Source organism: Colias croceus, chromosome 9, assembly GCF_905220415.1.
Source record: "Colias croceus chromosome 9, ilColCroc2.1".
NCBI classification, from domain to species: domain Eukaryota; kingdom Metazoa; phylum Arthropoda; class Insecta; order Lepidoptera; family Pieridae; genus Colias; species Colias croceus.
Window position 1 is genome coordinate 10,267,597 of NC_059545.1, and position 27,446 is coordinate 10,295,042.

Here is a 27,446-nt window from a genome sequence, read left to right on the forward strand (position 1 = left end):
TTCGCGCGGTCACAGTTCTTGGTAGAGACACTTTTATCGTGTCAGTGAAAAAAAATTTCGTAAAAAATAATAAAAAGCTTCAATTACAACTGTCTTTATTTCGATTCTATTTATAAAATCTACCAATTTTACTATCCGGTATCCGGCCTGATAGTACATTACCATCCGGTATCCGGCCGGATAGTAAAAAAGGGCCGGATACGCCGGATACCGGATAGGAACCGAATATTCGGTGCATCTCTAGCAAAAAGTGTCGCTACAACTTTTCGTGAGAATTTTTTCTGTCTAGCCCCCTTTCACAACGCGCGATAAGGAACTTCGTTCCAAAAATTACTATTTCCTTATTTCTATTCTCTAGCTATAGAGTTACGAAATATGCATTGAGAATATGCATTGAGAAATTGCAAAGCTTAGTATGTGTTATGTTTCATTCAAGTCTAAATACAAAAGGATACTCTTGAACAAACAGGCAACAGACTCAACACTCAGGTAAAACAAAATTTCTGATTACAAATATTCCCATCCATATACATATATCATATGTGCCCACTTATCTATCTGAATTATTTAAATATCTATGTAAGTATATTAATATTGTTTATTTTATAATATTTATATGCATATATGTACACAATATGTAGATGTATTTATAAATTTTTTATTTATATATTGATAGGAACAGTTTTAAATGTAATTTTATTATTAGTATTTATATAAAGGTAGGACCTCGTAAAATACGCGGGCAGACTGAAAATCAGCGCTGTTCGGGTGTTAGCCCACAGCATGGCTGAGTCTGTTCCGATTACCTATAATTCCGGATACCTAGTCAAAGTTTTTGTTGGCAATAAAGCTTTTTTTCTTTCTTTCTTTCTTTCTTTCATTGACGTATTATTATTACTATCTGGAGTGAAACGGGACGCCTGTATACCCTCAGTTAACTATCCCCTCAGATTTCCTCCGGCTATGCTCTCATTTACCTATTATAACTATTGTTTATATAAACCACTGTATATTTCATTGACCAAGTTCAATAAAAGGCAATTGAAGTATAATTTATTTTTCGTCATAGATTCTTCTTGCTTTAATACTAGTAATTCACATTCGCACGAATATGCAACCCTACAAGTGTAGGGCGACTTTTGTGAATGTTTTTTTTTTTATACATGAACGCAAACATTATACAAATATCCGCATGCAAGTGACACGGGTAAAAAATGTATGATGAAACAAAAAAAAATCATAATATATTTTTAATTATTCCATTAGTGACAACCCAACTCTATATCCCTACTAATATTATAAATGCGAAAGTATTAACTCTGTTTGTCTGTCTGTTACTCAATCACGCCTAAACTACTGAACCAATTTGCATGAAATTTGGTATGGATATATTTTGATACCCGAGAAAGGACATAGGCTACTTTTTTTTTGCGAAATATGTAGCAGAGGCGAAGCCGGGGCGGACCGCTAGTTAGATATAAATTGTGAACACTCACGCTTAGAAGCTTTGTTTTAGTTCCGTTTCACATGTGATGAGAGTTAATGGTGGGTGGGTGGAATTTAAGTATTTAGAGGCTTCAGATAGTTTGATACGAGAATCTTTTAGATTTTTAATGGAAACAGCGGGTTGTGGCTCTATAACAAAATATTGACTGAATTTTTGCGCCTTATAAACGTAATTTTATAGCATTCTTATGCTTCATAAATGAGAAAATTTTAAAGATTAGAAAAATGCACCTTGTGATCGACTTTTTGTTTAGATTATAAAAAAAATTAACCAAACTACCTTTAACCTCATTAGAAATAAACTGAAAAATCAAACTTAATTGTACAATTTCACATCCAACAGATAAAGCTAATCAGGTTGAAGATCGACTCAATCCATTTTCAGCCTAGTCACAGTGGTGCAAGGTTCAAAGTCATTGTCGTTTAAGTAAACTGTAGGCTTTCATTTGAAAAGAAATCAGGATGGTGTACAATAAATTGCATTAAGAAATTGAGAAAAGCGGATTAATACAACATACACGTACACGCTGATGTACAGGAAATAAAATTTATAGTGAAAAAGTTAAACGCCATAAGCTAAACGTACTTAATATTCATAAATTACAATGTTTTTTATGTGACGACGTATTTATTTAATTTGAATAATTATTATCCTACCTGCCTATGCTACGATTGGCAGTGCCGTAAAGCCTTGTTTCCACTTGAGCATGCTCAGGCGAACGAGCGGCTCATTTGGCCGAGCCGCTCATGTGGAGACGCCTGAGCATGCTCGGGCAGCTCGTGCTCAGGCGTCTCTACTTGAGCGGCTCAGCCATAAATGAGCCGCTCATTCGCCTGAGCATGCTCAAGTGGAAACAAGGCTTAAGGCATGCTCGGGCCGCTCGTGCTCAGGCGTCTCCACTTGAGCGGCTCAGCCAAATGAGCCGCTCATTCGCCTGAGCATGCTCAAGTGGAAACAAGGCTTAAGAACGAGGCAAAAAACAACTGCATTTTACACGACCTAGTTATTGCGTCTTTTATTTTCTTTAAAATACAGGAATACATATTTTAATTTAAACAGTTAAAGTGCATGAAAATAGCTGCTATAACAAACTTCAATACACAGAACCCTGGCGCCTCTGACTTAATAAGTTCAGTATTGGTGTCGTAAGTCTCGTAAGTTCGCCGTAAAGTTTCAACCCGTTCCTGTAAGCGAACCGATAACGGGGAGACTTACTAGTTCATCTTGTTAACCGACTTTGAAAATAGCGGCTGAATAGTTAGAACATAACGGTTTATTACAAGAATTTAGGTAAGCTTTACAGGATAGTGGCAATAGCAGGTTCAAATATTCAACTACACACCATAAAGCGCGTCACACACGGTGAAGATACTATAATATTTTATGTTAACATTCTCTACTATAAAATATTACAGTATCTTAAGGTATCCGGTATCAGCGTTCTGACCATCATTTTTCTTTTTGTCATTGCCTACCCCTGTAGAACCGCCATCCTGTTACAAATGACCCGAAACACTGACACAAAATTTCGGGTCATTTGTAACAGGATGGCGGTTCTACAGGGGTTTATATTAGAGAATCTTAACATAAAATATTATAGTATCTTCACGTGATCTTCACCGTGTGTGACGCGCTTAATTTTGACAATAATAAGATATCGCAAGCGTTCATTTTTCGGAGGCAACTAATGTGTAATTGTAATGTTTTTTTACTAACATTGTCGATGAATTAGAGTGCTATAGCAAATATATGTAGAGTTTAATTTAATTGGATTTGTAGTTTTGAAACTGTAATTTTTATTCTGATAAAGTACCCTACCCAAAGATTTTCATACATTTCAATGAATACTAGGAAGTAAGATCTATAAAGCTAAAAAGACTGAATATTCGACTTTTCCTCAAAGATGTGAAACTCTCAAAGAATGGTCTTAAAAGTTTTAATCTGGCTTCTGATTGGTTAGAAACTTTTTACATAAATATAACGTGTTCTAATTCATTTCTTTGTTTCAGGTTACGATATAGAAAAACAACGAGTACCACCATTTACCAAGTGTTCTTTACTAAAAGTTTAAGATTAGGTGAGTTATAGATATATTTAATTTCAGCTATAAATCCAAGTATATTTAGATATGTGCTATACATCGGCAGTAGTAACATTTACATAATTTCCATGCCCATAGAAATTGACACATGCCATATTCCACATGCCATAAGAAATATTAAATTTTCGAAAGATATATATTTGATAACTTCTTGAAAACTATCTATCTATTACCTGTGTATCTCCAAACCAGATAATAAACGATTATTACATAATATTATATAGCTAATAAGAAATTCAAGATAATATATTCAAAATAATACGATTACGTCTGGAGATTACTTCGATTACGCAAACTTTATAACAACAATGCGATGGGGATAAAGGCAAATGACAAAGTGTAGGAGAATAATATAACTTGGTAAAAGCTGATACAAGTTCTCATAAAACTTTTTTGCTCTTTATGCGGTGAAGGAACGGGATCATAATGGTTGAAGTTATATTCAACCTTGGCCTAGTGGGAAGGTGTCGTAGGTACCTACATCATACATGATTATTTCCTTTGTTTTTATTTTTAAACCCTTAATATTGAAACCAAGAAGTTTCAAATATTGCGATTCACACAATCTTGAGACCACGTATAAATAGAGCATAATTTTAAACAATATTACCAATTTAAATGTTTTCGGAAAAATGAATGCTTTTTATTTTTTTAACTTATTATTTGCTTTATACAAAATCAAGACTTTTTTGTCAGTTTCCACCGACAATGTCTGTGACAATGTCATCTAGAGCCTCCTCGATTCGAACTAGTGCTGGCTCATGCTGACTACTTTACCGATTTTAAAATTATTTATCTCGTACATAAAAGAAAATCTCTTAAGATTACCAAAACCAGAAAAACACGTAAAACAAACGACATTAATAAATAAACTCGACATATTACAGCGACTCGTGCAATTTTTTGCGCGCACAAATTTTTCAACGACTGCTGTAACTTTTCCCTTTGATATGTAAATGCGTCATCAAACGGAGCGACGTTTGCGTTTGAAATTTTTATACAGTGGCACTTCACATTCGCTAGTCATATGTCATATAAATGGAAGCCTGCAAGGAGTATTTTGGATTTAAAAGAGCCTTGTATTCGTATTTTTCAAAGATACATTTGTTCTTGGGCCCTCACCTCCCCTTGGGCCCCACCACAGGCCACTATGGGCAGCGTTAGGCGAGTAGAGGCAAACACGATAGTGTAGAGGGCCTATGTCTATGTCGTGCCGTCATTGTATTGGTGGGTTACCCACCCACCAATACAATACAAAGCGTCTGAACCATCTGAACGCTTGCGTTCAAAGTGACATTCAACGAGCACAAGCATATTATAAACATGTGCATGCGCCCCCGTGTTTGTCTGTTTGTAACGTAAGCGCACGTGCTGGGCTACTTGCCGGGATGCTTGCCAGGCTACTTGCCACGCGTCTGAACGTACCATTAGATATTTATTCGTAATCGCATAGGCAAACATTGACGATCATTCGTTGGGCCAACGCTGCCCACTGTAAAGAGTAAAACAATTGACACTTGTCCGCGGTTCCACTCGGATTGTAAGTTATAATTTAGCCTATGTAAATTAGGAATCGTGTAATACCGCTAGTAAAAGAATATTTTTAATCAAACAAAATAAAGAAGAAGAAAGAAAATAATAAAAGAAACAAACCAGTACAATATTAAGGATTGTTTTTTCCAATGAATCGCTGATTTAATCAAGAATACAGATCAAAAGCTCCGATTGATAACGGATTTACATTTCATCGTGTTTATCTTGCATTGAACGCAGCTAGATTAATTGTTTTGTATACCAGCGATTCTTGTTTGCTTACAGTTCTATTTTTGTAATATTTAAAAGTTCTTTTTTAAATCTTCTGAGCTAAGTTCTGAGCTATATTGAGGTGTAAGAGATAGGTTAAAAAGATAATAGCTTAAAAATGTTATACACACGTTTTTACAAATAATTAGATTATATCCACTACACTGAACGAGCACAGATTGATTATATTATATCGTTAAACTCTTTGTTTTGTTAACGAAACCACTAAAAATCAAATAAAAATAATGTTTTACGCACAAAAAAATTCTTTCACCAATTGAAAGAATTTTGTTCTGGATAATGGATTTATACTCAAACTCAAACTCAAACTCAAACATTTATTTATGCAATTAGACTTCTTCGAGAAGCACTTTTGAAACGTCAATACATATTTTTATCATTTACCACCGATTCGATTATAAATGGAAAATGTCAATAAACTTTTATTACTCTCGTCTAGTTACGAAATTTCGATTGTTTCCCGCTATTTTAAACTGTGAGCCGCAAAAAGCTTTAAACCTCCATCATCTTTACCAAGAAATTAGCATTTTACCTTCCCCTAACGGATTGACTAATGATGCAATCTTAGAGATACGATATATATTTTATGCCAAAAAAAATCAACAGAGCCATGCCTCTTCCAAGAAGAAATAACAAAGTCAAGTCGTAAACACAGTTACCAATTTCGCACCACAATCGACAACTACGTACAGTCCGCTTTACGCTCACATAAAATCTACGTTTCTAATTCAATTTGCATCTTTGTTATAATACTATTTGGGAACAAACATCGATTTTGAGCCGTGTCTTGCCTGACCCAGTTGCTTTGACCGTGCAAATTGGATACTAGAAGTTAAACTGATAGAGATACTAAAAGCGAATTTCGGATAATTGAATAATTTACTCGGATGTCAAAGATAAATGCAAAAACGTTCTTGTAAGGCTTATAGAAATACCCATACATGAAGTATCATTTGAAATAAAAGAATGCAAATATAAGGAAAAAGTAAAAACCAGCAATAAATATAAGTATCTTTATTTTTTTCATATCCATGAAAAAGAATTTATTGCAATATTCATTAATTTATTCCAAAACATAATAAATTTATCCCAAAACAAATAATATCTTGAATTTATATTTTTTTGGTTTTTATGGCATTCAAATGCTTTATAATTCTCTATAAATTTATATAAATAATATCTTATATATAAAAAGACGAATTTTATATTATATTTTCCTTCCAAGAAGCAGAAGTTTTACTATCTTTAAATTACGTAACGTGCAATGATCGCAGAAAGTAGGACAATATTTTGATAAGAGATAGCACTCTAAGCGGGAATAAACGTTTTTATAAGCGCCGCCGTTGCTTCACTTTGTCGACAATATTTTTCTTGACTAGCTCAAAGTTTTCTTAAGCTAGTAACGCTTTTATGCTAGTTCCTTGTGTAAAGTACTGAAGCTTTACTCATTTCAATTATAAGCAGATTTGTTTTCAATTTCATGGATAAATAACATTTTTGTTTCATATTCAGCTGTTTGTAAATGTAGATTCACGTGCTTGTCTCTACTTTTACTGCATTGCAACAAGATTATAAAACAAAAATCATTTTATCTGTTTAGTAGCTGTGATGTACCAAACAAACACATTATTTAAAAGATCATAAAATTTTAATACTCATTTGTGAAGCTTATTAAAAACGCGAAAGATTGTAAGCTTGTAAGAATGTATGTTTCACGATCGGATCGTTATTACATTTGGTACCAGATATAGATTACGCAAGTTTCAGTTTGTATAACATAATGGGATATCATATATTGCAACTAATTCTAAAATTCTAGCAAAATATTGTGTGATACACAACGTCAATACCTTTCGTGCTTGAGCTCTCAAATCGATAAAAATTTCAATTAAGCGCTAGTCAATACAAAGACCATCTGCTCCAAGTGGCATACGATCTGACCTACTGTTTTTATAACCTAGAACCATCGGCCCATAAAATTTAACAACAACCAATATACAGGAATAAAACGTTTTAATACCAGTAGATTTTTATTGGAAATGCATTCCGCGCGAGCTGATAGTCGTAATGGGTATTGCTTTTAGAATTATATTTCATGAAGTGAAGTTGTATTTGAGTTCTCTATCTGAGAAGATATTGAGCTGTACGGGAGTATGGTACATTGAAGAATCAGGAATTTAAATAGAGCTACAATACAATTATGATTAGATGTAATTTTATATGTTTCTGAAATCAAAATCCATACTAATATTATAAATGCGAAAGTAACTCTGTCTGTCTGTCTGTTACTCAATCACGCCTTAACTACTGAACCAATTTGCATGAAATTTGATTTAGAGATATTTTGATATCCGAGAAAGGACATAGGATAGGTTTTATCCCGGAAATCCCTCGGGAACGGGAACTATGCGGGTTTTTCTTTGCGCGGGCGATGCCGCGGGTGGAAAGCTAGTTCTCAATAAAATTAAACCAAAAGAAATATTCTGAAATACGGCGAACTTTAACATTATTAGGATTTAATTAATCTTGTTTCAATTCGAAATTAACAAAGCAAATTGCAAATGTAACAAATATGTTAGCACTGTGTTAAGCAGAGCGAATTTACAGTAAAAAGTACATTAGTCAAATACATACAGAACATTATTCCGTTGTCAAGACAAATGGTTTATTTAAAACCGACTACATCGCGAATGTAAATCCAAAAAGATAGCATACAGTATTTGGAGAGAATACAAATTAGCCCAGTTTTGTAAGAAATGGCGCAAGTACACGGTATTACGATTTTCAGCGGCAGTGACGTGATCGCTTAAACAGTTCATAATTTACTTTTTAAGACTACGCTAATATTGTTACGGTATACAATAATTTTTATGTCTTAACTTCGAGAAAAGTTTCAATATTGTGTCGTTGTGTGTCGAAACTTCTGGAATCACTGATTTATTTGAAACAATATTTTATAACAAAACTATACGGTCGAGATCATTCAACGAATGCATATGAATTATGATGTCATCAAATAGAGAATATTATGTGTGTATTAATTCTTTTTTTTGTCGAGAAAATTTCTTAAATCATGACCTAAAGTTCAACTTTTTAGCGAATAGTTCACAAAAACATATATTACACAATCTTCGACTATGTATTAACTAATACATTATACAATTAAACGCTAAGCTATTTTTGTTTGGTCTGCATTTGCGCATTATAATAACAAATCTAAACGGTTCATTATGCTATAAACATTTTATTACCTCACCAACATAAATATTAACCAGCTTACTACATTTAAAGCTAACAATGCCACGAACTCGAAAGCACTCCGTCATCAAAACTTTTGATACATTCCAAATGAAAACAAGACAAATTTCAGCCATTAAGATACTCGGATTTACGAAAGCAAACGCGAATAACAATTTGGCATAATGGAAAATTTACATCAGAATTCATTAAATCGAGAAATTTCTTATCATTAAGCAGCACTTACTGTTTCGTTGTAAACGTAGTATTGCCATTAATATTAAATAAAATAAAATAAAATAAAAATAAAATATCCTTTATTGAATTATTATGTACATTAATGGACGACTAAGATCCGTTAGACAAAAATAAAATACAAGAGTTACATTACATTACACAGTTATTGAAATAATACAAAAAAGAATCAATTTAAAAATCATAATATTAACGCAGAAGCCGGGCATAAAATGCCAAGATGCTGCTACCAAAATTCGTTAAAGCATTTATAATCGAGTTACTAGAAGTAAAAAGAATATTCCTAAATCTAGCAACCCGATGCCTGATCAATGCATCGAGAACCGGCACGCGGGCTTCCGCGAACATGCTAGACGCGCTACACCAACGCGGTAGTTTGAATAAAATTCGGAACGAATCATTGTATTGTACCCTAAAAATTCGATAATTTTCTTTTTTATACCTTGTCCACAGTTGTGGAGTATATAGAGCGGTGCAATAAGCTTTGAACAGTAATATTTTTGCATCTCTTTCGCACTTATTAAATTTTCTACCGATCATGTTAGCACGCGCAGCCAGAGAACGCCTCTCTCTGTCTATATCGAGGTCATCTGTCAGATCAAACGAAACTATATGTCCCAGGTAGCGGAAAGAATTAACAAATTTGAGCGGCTGATTATACAGATAAACAGGCAGGTGGATATCCCTAGAGGTTGCGCCAAAAAGCATAGCAACCGATTTATCTACGTTATAGACAAGGTGATGCCTTTCTGCATAATTTTCACAGATGGTGAGGAGCTTACGAATATTAAAAGCTATATTATAACAGTTTGCATGTAGTGCTTAGTTGTATTTAAATACTGAAACGGCGTTTATAATTATTTAGTTCCTATCTAGGGGGTAATTATTAATATGTTTTTATCTTCATCACCAAATTATTTTTCTCATTCAAAACGTTATATTACGTTCCGCCCGCGACTTCGCCCGCGTTATCAAAGGAAAATCCGCATAGTTCCCATTCCCGTGGAATTTCCGGGGTAAAACCTATCTTATGTGTTAATCCAAGTTACCCTCTAGATGTGTGCTAAATTTCATTGTAATCGGTTCAGTAGTATTTGCGTGAAGGAGTAACAAACACACACATCCTCACAAACTTTCGCATGTATAATATAGTAGGATAATATTATATTATCTGTGGTTGTATTACATATTATAAAATTGTAAAGCTTTGTGTTGTAAAAAGTAAATTCAAAGAATGCCTTTTATCCAACCTTACGGGTTGTAAAATATCTTTCACTACCAATAAGATTATATTCTTAGGTTTTTTTTTATGTCAGAGGAAGCAGAGGAGCAGGTGGGCCGGGCCACCTGATGTTAAGTGGTCACCACCGCCCATAAACACTTGTAACACTGGAAGTGTTACAGGTGCTTTGCCGGCCGTTTATGGACAAATAAGCTCTTTTCTTGAAGGCACCTATGTCGTAGGTTAAGAGAAATATTAATTACGAAATTTATAGCGTTATTTCTTGTTGTAATGAAATGGTTTTAACAAAATAAATGTGTTGGTAATTGTAGTTTTCGGGGCACGAAGGAATGGGAGAAATGTAGCGAGTTATCAGAATTGAGTTACCATGAGCAATTACTAAGCGAAATGGAATTTTCTGTTCTATCCATTTTTACGTAATTGCGAATTCCAATTCTTTTAAGAATTCGTATTTTTGTGGGTGTTTTTTATGGACCATTCGGATTTCCTTTTATATATTTACGATTATTATTAATCACATCAATTCAAAAACCAAATAAAATTATTGATACGCCAAAAAACGCATTATCATATTTATTTGAAATATGGTTGTATCTTATATCAATATTATTGTGTATAAGTATAATCAATATTTGCTAGTCTGAAGCAACCACAAAGCGTCTATATCGTTTGTGCCACTACCGATACGAGAGGGCCTTGACATGGTACAGTAATCAAAAATACATACAAGCTTGTGCAAGCAAAACGCTACACTGGTAGTAATAATAAGTTTTTATGGGCCGAGTTGAACAAAATGTAAATATGTTGCTGAGTACTATAGTCTTAGCAAGATAAATTCACAATCGTAATCAGTGATTTTATTTTATTACTTAATGGGAAATTAATGACCTTTTTTTTGTTTCAGATTGTGCGATAAGAATACGTAGCGGTCATTCAGGGCGCGTCCACTCCGGCCACTTGCCCCGGACGCACGGGTGCCTGCTCACCTTTCCCCCCGTCCCACCCCGCAATGCCCTTCTCGTAGAACTGCACAAGCTCAACGTCCCCTGCTCTTCGGGGTACGTCCGTTTCGCCCCCACCTCGCCGACGCTCTGCGGCAAGCTAGAACAGATCCCGCTCCAATCCAGGAGATATCTTTATCAGTCTTCGTCCAAAAACCCAGAAGTTGAACTCCACGGGCGACCCACGTTCGCCGCGATCTACCGTCTCGTCGACCACTGTCACGACGTTCTTCTGACGGCTAGAAACGGCTCGTTCGACGTCGGCCCGGCTGTGAAACTTCTATGTTCCTACAAAATCCACTTGCCATACGGGAACCGTGTGGCCCTCCGCCTACAGATGGGCACGAAACCGGAGAACGCAAATTCGAATGTCATTCACGAAGAGTCGCAAACATTCTGCAAAGGGATGGAATTAGTACTCCAAGATGGCGATTCTAGGTGGAAGCATTGTTCACGCCCCGGGGATCCTTTGAGGAGCGTTCAAATAATCTCCGAGGGGAATTCGATAAGATTGAACGTCACTATACTTGGAAAAAGAAATGCTTCCGCGATGTGGATGAAAGTGTGGTGGATGGATAAGCCAGTTGAAGATATTGTCGGTCATTGTGACTATGGATGGGTAATATCTGGGGATTTTTGTGTAACTGCAGTAAGGGAAATGAAGAAAACTTGGAGGCAAGCTGAAGCCGAATGCGTCAAACAAGGCGGACACCTGGCCAGTCTGTCGAATGAGCACCAGCAACAGGTTTTGGACCAAGTTTTAACAAATATGTAAGTTAAACGTTAAAATTAATAGCTTTTTAATAGCTCTTTACATTATTGTCACAATGATGTTACTAAAAGTTCATTTGTCTCAAAAATTTCTTAGAATTTTGTCTATCAAAGGTATTAATTGTTAATAAGTTTATTTGACATGCCTCAAGTAACACGAAAACTATTATAAATGTTAGTGGATAATTAGAAATGTACCTACACCATTGTCGTTCACTGCCACGCCTATTTTCCATATGACAATAACATTTAATTCCATTAAAATGTATGTTACCCTCGACACTCTACTAGACCAAAGATCACTATACGAAGCTAAATATCTCAAATAATTCTACCACAATAAATCGAGCAATTCAGTCCACATAAACTTTAATACATAGTAAACTATATCATTGAAAAAGCAATCACACGAAACAAATTTTACCCCGCCCGCGTAAATTAATATCGTCGTATTTGCATTTATTCGAATGAAGTTTATATTGAATATTTAAATGTTTTCACTAACATAAAACAGATGAAATTCGCCTCACGTTCAAATATCCTTTGACACATTCTGCTACTGCATTTAAACCTCTTCCATCATTCTGGCTGTACAAAACAACTTAGAAACAACTGCGTATTTTAAATGAACTATAGTAGAGCCATTTTAAGAACGCGACTAAAGTCAAATCACCAATCAACATTTAGTTGATACGTGTAATATTCAAGACCAAATATAAAAAATAAAATATATGTAAAACTTGATGATATTTTCGATTATCATGTTTGATCAAAAACATAAAATATTGAAATTGACTCGATAGAAATAATTCACGAAGTTACCTCTAAATTTCACACTTTGACGTTTTTTACTTGACATGGTTATGCCTATTATGTTATTTTTTTCATAAACAATTATATTGAAACATTTGTGAGAACTTTGTTATACCACTTTTGTCTAATTACTTTTAGTTTTGATTTAATCACGATAAAACACTTTTGGCGCTTACTATATTTTTAATTACGCAAGAAATCATCTTGCATCGCACGTTCTAGGAGCTTCAAACATAATTCTATTTCATACATCAGACGCTATCGCTCCGTTGAGACGAGTAGACCATGCTTAAATTGCTGTGCCGCGCGCCGATTTTTTAATAATATTGTTTCAATATTGTTTTTTTGAAAATGGTAAACAACAAAAGAACATTGAAACTTCAGAAACGAGAACTAAAAGAGATTCATATTTAAATGATATCTAACTAATTTTCGAAGATAAGTATAGTATTGTAATCATATTAATAAATACCTAATTATTATTTATAATAAATAATAATAATTATTATTTATTAATATGTATTAATAAAAAATACGACTTTCGATTCATTTCAGAAACTTTATGCAGGTGAGTTTAGATATTACATAAATATGTAATAACTAATATCTAATCACACTCACACGAATTTATGCAAATGCATAAATTCGTTTCCGTGGGCTGAGTATTGACGCGACGATCTTAGGTATACAAACATATATATAGGTATATATTATATGGATACAAATATTTCATTCATAGTGTTACATCAATAAAATCAAGAAAGATTTATATGTACCTAGTATATTTTTTTATTGATTACTTATTAGTTATTACCATTACTACTATGATTACCTACTACCTATTTGTAGATTCCTATGGTTGTTCCAGTAAATAACGTAAATAGGTTGTGAATAGTAGATATATTTAATATAATATATTCACAATCTGTATTATAATAATCACTGGTGCAGTGAACTCCCATAAATAATTATAATCCATACTATAATATTATAAATGCGAAAGTAACTCTGTCTGTCTGTCTGTTACTCAATCACGCCTAAACTACTGAACCAATTTGCATGAAATTTGGTATGGAGATATTTTGATACCCGAGAAAGGACATAGGCTACCTTTTATTGCGAAATACATATGTACCACGGGCGAAGCCGGGGCGGACCTCTAGTAAATTATAAAGTTATACCTGCTCATTATTTGAAATCTATCGTAAAATTAAATAAAATAAGTAACTTTACTCGTCTAAATATTTGTATATATAAAAATGAAACCCGTTTCGCGTTGTCACGGTATCACGTGTGAACGGCTGAACCGATTTCGATAATTCTTTTTTTATTGTATCCCTTGAAGGATGAAGGATGGTTCTCATGTAGAGAAAACGTAAATATGTACGGGCGAAGCCGGGGCGGACCGCTAGTTACAAATAAAATACATATATCATTCATAAGTAACACGCGAAACGGAGCGCTCTCGATTGCGCTCATATGAAACAACATTCAGTACAATGCCTACATACGAAATCCAATAAGAGAAATTTCGCGACAGTCCTGCGCGTGAATCAAAAGATGGAATATCCATTTTTGGAGCGCCGGTTTCAAGCGACGGTGATAGCAGCAATTGCGCGCGACGCGACGGCGACCTTGCCACTCCTATATTATAAACAAACACTATGAATAGGGTTGCCAACTTTTTTTAAAAGAAATAAAGTACGTATATTCATTATTCAGGTCTCTCTCTCTCTCTTGTCGGTCCCTCATGTCTGAGGATCGTGGTCAGCATCAGGGTTGCATCTGGAGCGGATGATTTGCCTCCACCGGTCTCTGTCCATGGCGTCTCTTACGACCGTGTAAAAAAAAATATTAAACAGTATTTATTGTAGTGTGTGCCCTCTGACTAAATAAAAAAAAATTGTGAGCGTCTAAATGTAACACATTATATCTGTCTATATTATGTGTCTGCACTTTGATGCTGAAAACAGTCTTTTGTATAAATACTTTTTATTTGTTAAACAGTAAAAAGTATAATTTAGTGAAAAACAGTAGAATACTGGTTGGCAACCCTAAGTATGAATACACTCGCGAATGCAAATTCGGGGATTTTCTAATTTTGCTAAATTTTTGCGTTTGTAGTAGTGTATGGTCAGCAAATAAAAAAAACAACATTTTATTTTTAGTTTTTATTATATATACAGGGTTACTTGTAAAACACCAGCAACCTCGCAGGACAAGATACCTTACATCATAAGTAACAACATTAATAATTGTTCTACGACTTTTGATATTTTGTTAGATTTTATTTTCATAAAAAAATAAATGTTCATTTCATTTTCCGTTTGAATATTATAAACTCTACGCGCATCACAAAAATTACGTAAACAAGAAGCGAACGGGAGGGGAAAGGGGGCGTCGCGTCGCGGTTGTCCTTTCGATGATGAGTAGAACATAGACTTACAAACGTTAGGAGAGTACAATAAAAGCTTAAAAAATCATTTAAAAATAATTTATTTCGTTATGCCAACAGCCAAAAGTCGTAGAACAAATGTTACTTATGATGTTAGCTATCTTGTCCTGCGAGGTTGCCGGTGTTTTACAAATAACCCTGTATATGGGATTTTAAATTAAACTATAATATGTGTTTCTCCTCTGAAAAAGATGAAACTTTATTTTAATATTTGCACATTTAACATACGTATAACTTTTACATTAACAATTAACAATATAAAGTTACAACACTTACACACAAATTAAACACTTCAACAAATATTATAACAATAATAACAAATAATAACAACAATCAACAAATACAAAATTTAACAATTACGTAATAATTATAACTTTTGAATGAAATGTGTGCTTTATGTTCTAACGGTACCAAGCGACTCACGGACTGCACGTGGTACCTGCGGACAGCGCGCGTAAACTGGTTTATTCTGGTTTTGTGCGTGTTTCCACTTTCAACTATCAAGTGACGATTTATTTATTTGTTTTGTTTCGTAATTATTATGGTCAAATATTAATAACGAAACAAATTATTATGGACACGATATTTTATTGTTTCACGGTAGTCGTTTTGTCGTTTGCTCAAGAACGTGAAATTGAATGATAATTATTTTTTTTTTATAAAGTCAAAACCATTTTCTTTCAAATAAAAACTTGTTTTTATTGAAAACAAAAATCAGAGTGTTGCTAGGAATAAGTATAAAATTAAATAGTAATGTAAGGATATCGAAACATTTTTGTATAGGCCTGAACGTTATAGTGGAAACGCGCTCTAAGATCTGAGTAATATACACACCACTAGATATGCAAATATTTCTCCAAGCTAATTTACCTTGTACTAATATTATACTAATATTGTACTAATATTGTAAATGTGAAAGTAACTCTCAATCACGCCTACTGAACCAATTTGCATAAAATTTGGTTATAGAGATATTTTGATACCCGAGAAAGGACATAGGATAGGTTTTATCCCGGAAATCCCACGGGAACGGGAATTATGCGGGTTTTTCTTTGACTGTGCGGGCGATGCCGCGGGCGGAAAGCTAGTATATAATAAATATAATATAAAGTATAAACACAACAATTTAACATTCATTCAAATCATACAAACAAACAGACATAAACAAACAGACAGAATTTTTTACGGAATCGTGCTCTATACTGTTTCCCTATTATCATTTTTTTGAATATATTACATACGTATACACTTTTTTTACTGTTTTATTATATATGTATAGATTATCATCAATAATTATAAATAAAAATTAAAAAATAATAATAAATTATCATATTACATAATTTGCCATGATTTCAACTTCACTGTATACTAACTACCGAAAATACGCGTTGAACGCGCGAAGAATATTGTGTTTAATTTAGCGTCCGATGAACTTTACGTAAGTACGGTGAGCCGTGTATGATGGAAGAATGATTGCGCGCGGCATGGCGCGCTAGGGCGGGGCCCATAACTTTAGAAATTCTCTGGCTTTATGCCCACTCTTAATAGGCAACATTTGACAGTTCAACAAAATTCAACAACGTAACCTAGTAACGACGACATAGAATAGCATGATATTTCGTTTTGTTAGAACTACACATTTGCTTAACTTTTTTCATTTATGATTACATATTTATAATAATAATGACCGAAACAAGTAATTTTAAGATTTCATTTTACTGATAAACCATACTTAACATAATAAACAATTTCTAAATTGAAGAACTGACGTCGCTACAATTTTGTGTCAATAAACCTTTTTTCTTTTTAAATACCAGAGACGTTACTCTAAAAATCGAAATCTGACATCTAGAATCGAATGCATTGATTACTTGTGAATAAAAATCATCATAAATTAATAAATTCGATTGACAAATGTTTCAAATCCGTATCGATTAATTCACTTTAATCGATGTTTTTCAGCAGGTTACCTCTCTTCGAAGATAAAATTGATAGACGTCAAATGTTGCCTATTAAATTGGCTCGACTATAGCATACTACTTAAATTAAAATGACTTAGCTGACTGCTGAATTTTCATTATTGAGTCGCGCATTAAGTAATATAGGTACAGATTACCGACATAAAGTTAGAACTTGATATCATTTTCTAGTCCGATTTTTTTCTATTTTCTTAATTATATAATTTGAATACGCAGATAAAATAATTGCATTTTAAGATATTATCTGTACCTAATTATTTTTTTATATATGGTATTATTAAACCATGGCTTTATAAAACCTTAGAAACGAAAAAAAATAACATTCGTATACTGGCACATAACATCCATTCGAATTTAAAAAAAGAATAAAAAAATGCGAGGGAATTTTTATTTCGGTGTGCTTGATTTGGTAATAATGTTATTTAACCCTAGATTACTACCCTTCGTCGATTCGACGACGCGTCACCAAAAAAATCGCTATAACTTTTACGCGTGCGACCGTATGGTTTTCTGACTTCAGCTAATCTCAGCCAACCCGTTGCGCTTGCGATGGACGGTAGTGCTTTGTGCGTGGAAGGTCCACACGCGGTGTTCCAGCAGCCATGGCTCGTCACATCGACGAAGGTTAGTATTAACGTAACTTTTCGTACTATTTAGTTAAGTTAAAATTACGTTATTTTATGTTTTATAATGGTGCCTATTATTTTATTTTTAGATACGATTCATATGTTAGTTTTAGAAGTTGAAAGCGATGAGGAAAATTCATCTGCGAGAGAGCCTGAAGACCACATTGAGGCTGAAGAGGCATGAAACGGAGGGTGATGATGAAGTTTCTACTGTAAATAAAGAGCAATTTCCAGATCAAGATTATGAGGCAAGTAGTAATACATCTCCCCACGTTCTATTGAAGATGAGATACCTAGCACTTCAGCTGACCCTAGCGATTACAAGACCATCGCATACCATTCTTCTTGGGAAAGACAAACACATATTATGGTCATCACAACAGTCAAGGCCACAAAGCAGAAGACCTTCAAAGAACATAGATACATAGCACGTGGACCTGTGTGTGACGCTTTTTTCGAGATATTTTAGATCCTCTTCAATGTTTTTCAGGTATAATTACTGGTGACATTACTGATACTCTTTGGGACTCAATTACATAAATTTTAAACATGCCAGAAATAAATAATGTGAAAGTTATAAATGAGACTGAGCAAAGTAATGCTGCTAATGTGCCTCCATAGCAAACTAAAATAAACATATATGCTATATTATGTCCCTCCGTAAAGCAAAGGTAGACCTAAAAATAGGTGCACTAGGTGCAAAAATCGTTGTGTGGGGAACACAAACTTGATGTGTGTCACAAATGTTTTAGATCCTAAGCTATTATCAAAATTATATTTTTAATTAATTTTCCAGATATTATTTTTGTAAGTAATACTTTATTTCGAGCAATTTAGAGGTATATATTATTTGTACGGAATTTTTCAAAAAAATTAAGAATGTTCATAAAGCGTGTAAACTGTGATCTCATTTTGATGACTGTTTGAATTAAAACTATGTTAAAATAAATATTTTTATATTTTTATATGTAGATTAATACCTTGTCCTTAAAATAAAGACATAACTACAAATATATTTTTTTAATTAAACCCCTAAATCCCCTCCAATAAACAGCGTAGTCGAAACGACGAAGGTTAGTATTAAACGTTGAAAAATAAGGTTAGTGTTCTAGGGTTAATTAAGAATATTTTAAAAAGCTAATTGTTTTTTCTAGTAAATCATATAAACTATTTGGTTTGTTAATTTTTATTACAAATTCCGTGTTTATTGAAGATGTAAGATGTAAGTGAAACTTTTTATTGGAATACATAATATATTGTTTTGCATATTATTGAATTGACAACGTGAATTATTAAAATTGTACATAACACATATTATTAGGAACATTTTCAATTATTTTCACATCATTTTAGTACGTAGACAATATTATATATTTTTTTATAATTTACATAATAGTAATATATCAGAATCCATTGTTTCGCCGCCTTATTTTTAGTACATTTACAGAAGTATAATATGTATATTTGTATAGAACTTTTATTTATATAGACCTGGAGCTGGTGTAGACGACGTTTATTGGATCGGGGCCACGGATGCAGTACAAGAAGGCGAATTTCGATGGTCGGATGGACTTCCATTTTCATTTGCACGTAAGTTTTCGTACCAGAAAGAATTATACTATACCTAAATGTAAATTTTTGTGTGTTTGTTCATGTATCACATCGTAAAGAATAAAGATATTAGTAATCGATTATTATAGAGTGGGGTGTGGTATAGTTTTAAGGTAAAATTAATACGAATATGTTAAGGACAGATTGATTGACTGAAAGATAAGACTATTGATTCTTTCTTTCTTTATCTTATCTTTAACTTAAAAACGAATTGTAGTGAAATAATATGCAATGTATGCCCTATACCACTAAGAGAAATGAATCTTCATTTCTTGTGAAGAAGTTTTATCAATTCTCTCTTATAAAATATTTGTAAAATTTAATGTATCTATATGAATATCTGTAATCTAATTGAAAATAGTCTAGACAGCTTTTAATATATTAATTGGTCGAAACGTTTACATTTTGATAATCAAGGTTCCACTGTCCAGAGCTTTCGATACTCTTAAATAAATTAAATAGGGTCGGAATTGAATCGGGGCCGCCAATAAATATCTATCTAGCCAATAGTGAATAATTTGAAATACGTACCAAAGGGTAGACGATAAACTAAAAACTTTTTTATTCATGCAAACTTTGATACAAACAAAGAATAATTTATTAAGGTCAAATCAAAAATGGTGTTCGTATAAACGATTAGTAGTACCTAGTAATTTAGTAGTTTAGTTATTTTCCACGTTGCTTAAAAATCATGGACATCATCGTCATCATCAGCCCATATACGTTCCCACTGCTTGGACGCGGGCCTCCTATGAGGGTATCATGAACGCATATAAATAAATCACGTTATAATAAGTTAGAAACTCACATCTAATTTTTATTAATTTCTTTATTTACGACACATCAATCAACAGCAATAAACAATTTAGACAACACTTCAAATGTATAACTATATCATTAGGTTTAGGAATATTAGTAATTAATTAATACTTAACGATAACTTTTAATTAATTAACACTATCTCTATATTAATTAAATATCTTGTCAAGTAAAACAGTATTTAAGATAAGTGCCATAAATCTTCAGTCTACATAACAGTCGCCGTTACGTCTAGACGTAAACAGGTCTTACTAAAACACTAGTTCCATTACATAAATGGTGGTAAATACATAGTAAAACTATGTTATGGCTTAGAAATACATACCTATATAAACTTAGGTACCTAGAAGCGCCGTAAAAACGCGTTCTTTGAAGTAAGCTAATTCAGCTTGGTTGCGTTTAGTCGGTCACGTTGCTAACTCTTTTCGGCTAATGGTTTAAATGTATATTCTATCTTTGTCTAACGTGGAACAGCTTTAACTGCTAGTTTGTTCGCATATACCGCTCCTACTTGAATTTATTTATGTGTACATTCTAAGATGAATTAAAAGTGCTTCTAGATAAATAAATGTTTGAATTTGAGTTACATTTCTGTAAGTGCTGGTGCTAATTGGAAATTTGATTGCTAATTCGAATTCACTTTTTTGATTCCCGTTTCTCGTGAATTCCAATTACTAGTGGTGTAATTGAAAGGTTTTTAAAACACTTCTGAAAATTCTGGCAATGCTAGCAGGCTAATATCTATTATATAGAACGTGTTGCAAAACAGTTTCTTTGTTGATTTGTATATTGTATATCTATGGGTAAATTAAGCAGTAATTTTTGTTAACATTTTTATTAATTTCCGTGTTGGTTTTAAAGCCACTTAACCCATTGAGCCCCCAGCTGCAGCGACCCGATCGGTCCACGACACAACAGATTTTCTATTGTGTCTGTGTTTCCGGGGGCTGAGTTATTACGAATAATACATCTTTTTATTGGTATGCAATATTTAACCACTATGAAATAGCGATGACAAGTTACTTGTAGTATTATATTATCTGTGCTACTTGATAGTATATCATTTGTATGGAAATTACTTAGGTGTCGTTCGTATATTTGTAAAAACAAAATTGCTTTCAAATCCGTGGGTAGTAGGTTCCATTAACAACATTGGTATAAAAAGGATTCCATTAACGTAAAAACGATTATTTCTATTACTTAGTCAATCTGTTTTCAAAAACATTCTCAAATGTAAATTCGGATTTAAAATACGTTTTCCTTAAGCCGATGTAACCATAATAAACAATGTAAAAATACATTAAAATACAAATTGTTTTTCTATGTTAGGCGTGGGAATTCGAAAATTTCCATATTTAAATAGAAATAACATGAAAAATAATATTCTCTGCATAAATTTAAAATTTGCAATCACAAGTTTTATCATCATAGTAAACATACCCTTCTACCCTTTAAAATCGGCCAATAGCCTCTTATGTCATTTTCGTCGCCAATTTTATCCCTTTCAAATTATTTTCTCGTAAAAAGCTCAACCTATGACCTTCTCTACCAAAGAGAAATTAACGTTTACCTATATATTTAATTTTTCGCACACACCTCTCCCTTATTCCTTCTAACCAGGTTTCGAGTATTGAGTAATGTATTTTAAACATTCCGCCCTCTATTTACTATATTATCTATCCATGCTGAATGTTACAATATGATTGTTATGTTCTGTCTCTAATTTCTATATTATATATTATGTTTATATCTATATAATAGTCACGAAAGAAGCATTAGCAACTTAGACATTAGGTACAACAACAAACAGAGCAGTAATTTATCTAGCTTCAATACTTTTTATTCTACGCAAACTATACAACTGTATCACCATAGCGATCACAATTTACATAGCCATGAGCGATTCAAAGCCAACAAAACATTCACTTACCACTCAGTGTGTTTGCTCAAACATGAGACAACGCAGCCATTACTGTCACCTGGGTAAATATACCAAGGTATACACGTCTAGAACGGCATAGTTTATGTCCCTGATAAGGCTACAAACGATCAGGAATGGGGTTTATTGAGAATCAATGATAGTTGAACAAGACTATGAATATAGCATTTACAATAAATATTGTTATATATTTTAATAGGTGTCGCATATGTATTAATGAGTTGAGAAAATATGTAAAAAGATATCTTCTGATTAGTTATTAGCTAGAAGTAGTCCCTGTACTGCTTAATTTTGTGTTATATGCACACATATACACATGACAAATACACATGACAAATAAATTTCCTTTAAATATTTCCTAGATGCTAAATTCTCAACAATATACTTAAAGCATATCTATATTATATTAGATATATGACTTATCTAATATATAAAAATCAATGCCACTTTTCGTTGTAATTCCATAACTCGAGAACGGCTGAACCGATTTCGATAATTCTTTTTTTATTATATTCCTTGAAGTACGAGGATGGTTCTTATGTAGAGAAAACGTGAATATGTACCACGGGCGAAGCCGGGGCGGACCGCTAGTAGCTATATAGCTTTATATATTATAATACCGCAGTCCGCAAGTTTTGCCACGTGCCGAAACATTCCTAGCTAAAGGAATGCAGGGTTGGATCTTATACCAGGTTTCATTTCATTCTATTTATTACACGTAATTCTTCTAATAAATATTTAGTTATTTTTCTCTCTATTATTAAGTAGGTAACTTGCTAACTAACATTTAGTAAAGAGAAGTAGAAAAAAGTATCCATAAAAATGTATACAGTTGAATCCCAAAAATAATTCGGAAATGTTTACAAATACTCTTGGTTTGTTATAAAGACGCAGTATTTATTGCAAATATATTGCTGGCTTGAGAAAAGCCGCGCGTTTCTCTCGCGATTTATTACTTACAGAGGCTTCCTGTTATTCTAATTCATTATAGACAATCCAGATAGCATTGTTAGACGTGTAAAAGATCTCTTCGCTATAAAACAGATTTATTATCGTGAGGCGGAATAGAATATGAATTGTAATAAAACATTGAGAAATAATTTTCATAGACCCTCCTAATAAATGCAATAAACATGCGGAAAAATAAATAACTTGGTTTCAAAAAAGAAGAATATATTCTGAAATTCATGTTGATATAGACTGTGTAGTCATTTTGGAGATATAGCGATCGAACACAAAAAAATATAATAATTTTGAACTACTTATGAAAAAATTATTATTCTTACATTTTAAAGCTCAATGAATTCACGAAGCTATCAAACAATAAGCGCTTAAATATCTCAAGTACTGATTGCCATTATGATGACGAGCTATAAAACTTGTTAATATCAAGTTAATATTTTGAATACATTACTCGTACGTGTGTGAACCCTACTCACTGCGGTCGCCACTAACTTGTTGAATGTCGTCAAGTTCAACTTGGCTAACTTTATGGTAATGCTTGCTTGACTTTAAGGGCATGGGGACTCAGATTATAATTGCTGATTATAAAGTGTATTATGTGCCTGTCAAGGTGATTTATATCTGGATGCAAACTTGCTAAACACACAATAATGACGACAGTTTATGGGTTACGCTGTCTCTTTAATAAATCACTAAACATTTGAACGACGCATGATTTTTGAACACTACATAGTTTATTTTTATCTTGGAGAAATCAAGAGCGTAAGAAAAATGAGCCCTTTTCAAGGAAGTCTAAGTAAAAATGCTAGACAATGTTAATAAGGTCAGCGCAGTCAAATTGTATAGAAAACTTATCCGTTTATAATTGCTTTTAGTATTTTTTGTTAATTAAAATTGGATAAGTAAAGCTGTTCTAAAGTAGGTCTAATTTATTTATTTACTTACTATTTTTTGTTTATAAAATGCGGTCAAACGAACTAGTGGGTCGGTAAGGAGTGATCACCACTATATGTTCCTTCACAAGAATCTTTGTAAAGGTGTTTCTGGCCTTTTAAATATTACATACTATGTAGTTGAAAAATGCTTTTCAATCACCAGACTGGTTCCCCGGTTGGAGGAAGCATGCCAGTCAGCCAAACGACGATGGCACATCAGGACAGGACTGTGTGGAAGTTCGTCGTGAGATGCCGCCCCGACCCGCGCACCCTACCTTCATGTGGAACGATAGAAGCTGCAGAGAGAGGAACTACTTCGTGTGCGAACGGCCTGGCAAGAATGGTGAGTGGTTTATGAATAGAGCATGATAGTGTCTACTTAGTGTAATGTTATTACTTATTTTTAATATGTAAGTAATTAAAGTGTCTTGGTTAGTCTAGTAAATTGTCTTGGTTAATATGTAATTCCTGTTTACAGTCTGTAATAATAACTTTGAATTTAGAAAGATATTTTTGATGGAATTCCAAAAAAAATCCATAAAACAGTTGCTATAAAAGTCAAGATTTTTTATGTTTGAAATGTATGCAATAAATAGTATCAAGTTTATTGTAAAAGTTCAAGGAAATGCCCACACGAATGTATATGAGATGTTTCAATAGCAACACAAAAATCAAATAATTAGATATTTCTGTTCCGATGTTAAAGAAAGACAAACAAATATACAAAAAGAAACACTTTCGTATATTTTATAACATTAGCAAAGATAAACTAAACGACACTTTGTAGTCACGATTTCGTTTGAAAAAGTTGTTATTTGCGAACTGAAGCGTATTGAATTATTTCCCAGAATCGAGTGTATTTTATAATCATTGTTAATGCCATTAACGCATGCAAATGGCATTTTAATAATATTACTTATACTAATGGACTTAAAACAAAATAAATATTATATTTTGATCAAAATAAGTTTTAGTTGTTCTATAGAAGCTTATTATCAAGTTAATTTTTCCGTACTTTAATAAAATTAAATATGAATATTAATTAGGAACGAGCGTAAATTTTAATTAAATTTAAAATTGAGTGAAGTTTGTGTTGAACAAAACTTTGTTATAATTAGATTATTCTATATTATTAATTCATCTACAATCACTTAAATAATGAAACAAATTACTGTAATAATGTTCTCTAATAATGCTTTGCAACATCCATATTTCAAGAGCTTTTCGTTGGATGAGTGACATTAGATACAAATACATACAGAAGAAAAAACCTCCAAACATAATTTTTAAGACCATATCTTCCCTTTTATTATAAAAATAAAAAGGTGGTTTGTAAGTCATGTTTATTTATATAGAAAGAGCTATCACAAGACCAAAGTATCAAGTAAAACCGGAACTAAAGCTACACTTAAAAGCTATATAAAATCGTCACTTCGAATTAACGAGCGTTTCCAGGCGTGTCTTCAATCATGGAGTGGACAATTATTCCAACCATCAATACAGAACTATTGATTGTAGCCGTAAAGTGCAGTAATCACAGGCGCTCGTTAAACGTTTATACGGTTCTGTCCTCGATTCTATAATTGTTTCTTGTTATCTAACTCTATACGAATCTTGGAAGAATTCACTGAAAATAAAACTACAAGGGAATCTACTGAATATTAGAGTCAAATTCTCGATATTTATTTCGCATTCGGGAACCTGTCATGTATTATTGGGCCATTTCATAGCATACGAAATATTAATTTGTAAACGTTTACAAATTACACGCACGTACGTGTAAGTAAAGTTAATACCGCTGTAGGTATATCGAATAAAAAGAAATTATAGGTGCCTAGTTACAAAGCGGATAAATAAAGGGAAAAAGTCGTACCAACGTATAATTTAGTGTCCCTCAACTCTGACTCCGGAGTTTCACCTCTCACCTTCATTGTAAAGGGTAGCTGGATGGTTCACTTGATAATTATCATCTGAAGTTTATCAACACAATGTTATCGTATACATCAAGTACCTAAACGATTAGATACGTTTTTCGTTCATGTGACTGAAAATTGTCTTAAATAAATAAACAAAATACCTTCCTACATACATTCTCAGTGTTCAATTTAAGCATTTCTCATTCAAAACAAAACTTACTACGTTCTTGTCAAATAAAATAAACTATCCACATGAGCAATATTCCAATAACGTGTTAATAAATATTAAATAGCCTCAGACACTCACGAAGTTCTAAAACTACCCTTCAATATTCCCGTAACCACCTCCGAGTAGATGAAACACGCTCAAATGGCTATTACACCGAGACGATAAAGGGTTACCGATGAGCTGTCACCTGGCCGTGACGTCACGTAGCCCGGCTCACGTGCCGGACGTGATGACCCTTGCAAGGTGCATCTTGAATGCCAACGATTCAATTGTGCCCACAACAAATGTAGTTACGGTGTAGTTCGTAGCAGATTAAATTAGCATCTAACTGCTACGGTTTCGTAGAGCTATTTCGTAGCAGTCTACGAAAGTTAAATCCTTAAGCTGCCGTAAAGGGAATGTTAATAAGGCTTGAATTTCAGCAGCTTCGCATTACTTTTTCATTCCGTGTAATAATTAAGCTTGGATGTTTTAAATTTGACCTGTCGCTTACACAGAAGCATTTTCTTAGCAGTCGATGGATCGTTAAAATACTATGATTCTTTGAAATTGTATAAATTGCTGTAAGCGATAAGGTTGCCTTTGTATTTTATTCTGTTCTTTATTTGTATGCAGTTTCTCTTTAATGGTATCAGTATACAAAACTGTAACCTTTCCTCATTCTACTGTAAGAGCTTGCGCTTTGAAAGGACTAAGTGTTATTAGATTTAAGCTTTAAAATTTTTAATTTAAAAATAGAACTTTCTTATTCATGTTTCCTTACAAAATTTTATTCATAAAGCAAAGTTCCAAGTTAACATGTAATATTGTAAATTATAATTTGACTGCATACACAGAAGTCAAATTTTTAAATAAATAAATACCCAAGGTAGTAATAACGGCCAAACTTTGCCCATTCGTTGTAATATTTAAACTCCGTGCGTTTTAGAGACTTTAAAGTAAAACATTCAACTTTTCTAAACTAATATAATATATGATGTAGCAGGCACGGTTCAAAGTTCATAACAGATCCCTTAAGGTGTTTTGTTTTTATTTATTTACTGCCTGTTCTGCCTGTGTACTGAACTTCCTTATTCCTTTCATGGTAACTCATCAAGTTACCATGAAAGTTACGATATTCTACAAAAATTCATTAATTTGTTAAATTAATACAAACAAAACATAACAATAATTCATAATCCATCCAAATTAAATATTGGTAGGTACATTTTTTCTAAAAAAT

At 33.1% G+C, this 27,446-nt stretch overlaps 1 protein-coding gene across 1 annotated transcript in view; it reads left to right on the forward strand.

Annotated features, from left to right (window-relative positions):
- Positions 1-27,446, forward strand: part of LOC123694586 — a 185,414-nt gene that overhangs the window by 115,245 nt on the left and 42,723 nt on the right. The window contains exons 4-7 of the mRNA XM_045640053.1: positions 3,517-3,584; positions 11,072-11,939; positions 19,302-19,402; positions 24,243-24,422. Coding sequence (XP_045496009.1) covers positions 3,517-3,584; positions 11,072-11,939; positions 19,302-19,402; positions 24,243-24,422 — 1,217 coding nt within the window. The remainder of the gene's footprint in view (positions 1-3,516; positions 3,585-11,071; positions 11,940-19,301; positions 19,403-24,242; positions 24,423-27,446) is intronic.